The sequence below is a fragment of the Channa argus genome, chromosome 22, assembly GCF_033026475.1.
Source record: "Channa argus isolate prfri chromosome 22, Channa argus male v1.0, whole genome shotgun sequence".
NCBI lineage: Eukaryota > Metazoa > Chordata > Actinopteri > Anabantiformes > Channidae > Channa > Channa argus.
In genome coordinates, this window is record NC_090218.1 from 6,138,910 (window position 1) to 6,142,984 (window position 4,075).

At 44.1% G+C, this 4,075-nt stretch overlaps 1 protein-coding gene across 1 annotated transcript; it reads right to left on the minus strand.

The window, feature by feature from the left end:
- Window positions 1–2,604, minus strand: tpbgl (trophoblast glycoprotein like). Its single transcript, XM_067492755.1, has one exon. The coding sequence runs from the start codon at window positions 2,334–2,336 to the stop codon at window positions 1,263–1,265; it is 1,074 nt and encodes a 357-aa protein (XP_067348856.1). The 5' UTR covers window positions 2,337–2,604; the 3' UTR covers window positions 1–1,262.
- Between the last annotated feature and the right edge of the window lie 1,471 nt (window positions 2,605–4,075).

Consider the following 4,075-nt stretch of genomic DNA (forward strand, 5'->3'; position numbering starts at 1 on the left):
ATGGTCTCTCTGTCTCTCTCTCACACACACACACACTTGTTTTTCCAGCTTTTCATGTTTGACCTTGGTTCCAAAATCCCTCTGATCATACTGTAGACCCTTAGTTAAGAGGGTTGATGAGCTCTGGGACGTGGAGATATACAGACTTCACAGGTCGATCACTGTTCTCCATGGTTTATTAGTCACAGTGCTGACGGGTGTAACACTGCCATGGCCTTCTATTACATCTCTCCACGCAGACTTCAGCCGATCTTTTTTTCTGGGCCGCTTTTAAAAGAAACAAATTAACAGTTTCAACCTTTTCTTAAGAGCGCAGAGGTGGTGAGAATGTGACACCTTACGGTAGTTTATTCACTGAGAGCAGATGCATTCACTCACTCGCCTTGCAAGTTTACAAAAAAAAAAAGAAAAAAAAAAAAGACCTTTGACAGAAAAGCATTTACTTTGGTTAATGTCGATGCAGTGCTGTATGAAGTCAACACCTCCTGACAGCAATGAAATGATAAAAATGCACTGGCAAAAAACACTGCTTAGTCGCCTTTTTTTATTTGACCTTTTATTAATGTTGTTAGTTTTCTATGCCTATGACAGTCAGATGCATGCTGGCATTCTATCTATTCCACCTTAGCCGCTTTTACTGAGAAACTGACCTGCTGTCAAATGATACATTAGATAAGAGTTGTCATAAAGGAGTAGGTTGGTAACTTATGTGGCTGATGATAAAATAGAACTCTAGCATCGCCTGCTTGCACAAACACGACTCTCCAATCAAGACGTCCATTTCCTTGCCTCTTGTTCACTTTTCTCTCCCACAGTTTTCACTGAGAGAGAGAAAAGGGCTGCAGGATTACTTTGATATAACCTAATAAACAGTTTTCAAAGGCTGGAGAGGTCAGTAATAACATCAGTTCACAATGTTATTCCAGTTTTTCTCATCAGTATACCTTTACTGTAAAACTGTCTCTTGATTAATATTATAAATAACAATAAGTCTGACAAGATCCTCTAGACCAGGTACGTCCGAAGACGCATGACCTTTACATTGGGATGAACATCTCTTCTGAGAAGATGCATTTACAATATGTACAAGTTTTCACTTGTGCAAGATGAACCTATAGTCATTTAAGTGTATTTGGCTCTGTGCATATCCCAGGGTGTTTACAGGCCAGCTGTTCAACATGATGAAGCTGGTTTTAGAAACTACTGAGGTGTTTTTTGACAGCCCACTGTCAGGGAATCGTCCTCCCTGTCCTCTCAGGAGCTTAGACCGCCACGTTAGCAAGTCTCGGGTCTGAGTCCTGCTCGTAGCGGTAATGGTAGACCTCCATCTGGTCCCGGCATGCCTCTCTGATGTTGTTGAGCCACCGTTTGATGCCTCCGCGGTTAAGATACAACACCATTAGAAACACCACCCCGATTAGCGCCAACACGATGCCGAGGAACACGTATGAAACCGCCTCCAGGTTCTCGTTCATACAGTCTACGTCCTCCACGCGGAGCTTCTCCACAGGACTCCCCCTCTTGGCCTCCGGCTCACTGCACAGGAGACGCCCTGCATCCGGGCACTGGGACGAGTTCTTCAACCAGTAGTAAAATGGCCCCAGTTCACAGTTGCACCGAAACGGGTTTAAAGACAAGTAGACGCGTATGCGCCTTTGCTGGTACAAATTAGTTACGTTTTCCTTCCCGATGCTCTCTATGGAGTTATTTACCAGGACTAACGCGTGAAGATTATACATATCAAAACTCATCAGTGGTATGGACTTCAGTCTGTTTCCCGCCAACTCCAGTCTATGGAGGTTACGCAAACTTTGTGCGCTGAGCGCATTTGCGAGCTGCACCGAGCCCGGAGGCAAAACGGAATAATTTAGGTAAAGAGAGCGCAGCTCTGGTAATCCGTGGAAAGCCCTGGCTGAGATAGACTCCAGCTGATTGTGGCTCAGATCCAATAAATGCAACCGGGGGAGCCCCAAGAATGCGTAAGGTTCAATGGCCTGTATCCCGTTGTAGGACAGCGAGAGAGTCATAATTTCCAACTCCGTACCGTTAGCCATGAACGCACCGTACTGTAAAGTTGAGATGTTTCTCCCTTTGAGTATCATGGTGGTCGTCCACTTCGGTATGTCCCCCGGTACCTCGGTGTCCTCCCCATCACGGCAAGTCACCGTCCCCGAGCTTTTGGCACAAACGCAGGATGACGGACAAGCGTCAGTCGTCCTGACAGGGGAGGACAACAGACACACAACAGCTGCATAATACAAACACCACTGATTGCAGATAGAAAAAAGACACGTTGGATAGTCGGCTCTGTGAAATATCCACATCTTCTCTCTCATTTGAGTCCAAGAGCAGGTGTGTGCCAACGTGTCTTGCAAAGAAGGCGACCGAGCACAATCCTCTCAGGCATGTAAAGTCGAATCAGTCCGACGTCCCCTACTCTTTACCATCAGAACAGAAACACGCTCTATCCACTCTCATCTCGGGGCTTCGTGTCATCGTCTGGATAATTTTCGGTGACTATTTACGCGTAGGAACGATGGACACCAGCCGATTTCTGGCTATGTGGAAAGCTGCTGATCCGTGCTTCCCTGGTGGTATTTTTGACGCCTGTCACACACACTCAGAGAGAGAGAGAGAGAGAGAGAGAGAGAGAGGGAGAGAGAGGAAGAGAGAGGAAGAGAGAGAGAAACACGCTGCAAGTAGCTTTAATTCATCAATGTTTATCTTCTCCAGTTAACGAGGCAATGTTGACATATTGGAAAAATGTAAATATCACAGACTAAGTAACGACGCTCTTCCAAGTTAGAAGTGTTCTGTGCTGTGTTAGATGTGATATCGACACCCGGTTTCCCCAGTCTGAACGACAAATGACCTCATTTATTATGAGCAGATTGTTTTAGGATCATTTAACTCCGAGCGAGTTGGTCGTTTCCTTTCCGCATCACGCTCCCATTAGTACAGCCTCGCTACTTTACTGCCTCTCAACTGTATGTTTGCTGCAAATCCGCTGCTATAATTACATGAGGACAGTGGAGTCTGTTTAATGGGGGTTTTGGCCAGTTCCCTCAGATTGATCCTTTTTCCAAAGAAAGCAAACTGGTTTTAGAGAGTTGATTATGCTCTCCACGTCTGTAGTAAAGAGCGGGCAAACAACTCGATGAGCCTGAATACATAAGCAGCTTCCACCTCAGAGATTTGTATTGGCATGGACGTGAGGACCACGAGGGACTGATCTGAAACAAAGTTTTATATTTCAGCCTGGAAGTCATGAGGTTGAGTGAATTCTACAGTGATAAGGCAATAAGCCTTGAAGCTTTACTTTGGTACAGCACTTAAGTTCAATACATTTTTTAGTCTTAAGTGAAAACCATGACAATAATTTGGGCTATTCTTCCCCCAACACATTTATTTCTGAACAGCTGAACAAAATGGTGCAAGTCAAAGACATAAATAAGGTAGAAGCACAGAGATTGTATCAGTTTAATGCGATAAGTCAGAGGTCAGGAAGAAAGAAATAGAGAAAGTTGGGAGCTAGAGGTTCAGCACCACGGACAGTTCCACAAATCACAACAGCGCCTCACTGTTTGAGTCTCGTTTGTTCTGTGTTCAAAGAAAGAAGTAATTCGCCGATGGAAAGATGAAAGGAACTGAAGAGGAAGAACATTTAGTTCTCTTTACTGACAACATAAGCTGAGGAAGAAGTAATAATGTTTGTCACAATGGGGTGTGATAAAATCTTTGAATTCTTATTGAACACAAAATTCTTTTAACAGTCACCTGGCCACAGTAGCCTATTGACCAAATCAAACGATCAAGTGTCTGTGTGTTCTGCCCTCATAAAGGAAAACATGTATCTGCACACTGCCTTATATTTAGTTTCCAGTATTCTTACTTTTCAACAAGCCCGTGATGAATTTTGTTTGAACTGCACAGAAAAAGTTCACGTTCCTTTAGGTGGATATACTTTGCTTGCTGTGTGGGAAATGTTTTTATCGCTTTACTGTTCGAATTACTTAGACCCGCAACACTTAAAACATGTGAATGCATCAGATATTACATCCCCACACTGTGTGTG

Bases quoted from the DNA above. Each gene is read 5' to 3' on its own strand.
- tpbgl (XM_067492755.1), bottom strand. From the start codon at position 2,336: ATGAGAGAGAAGATGTGGATATTTCACAGAGCCGACTATCCAACGTGT.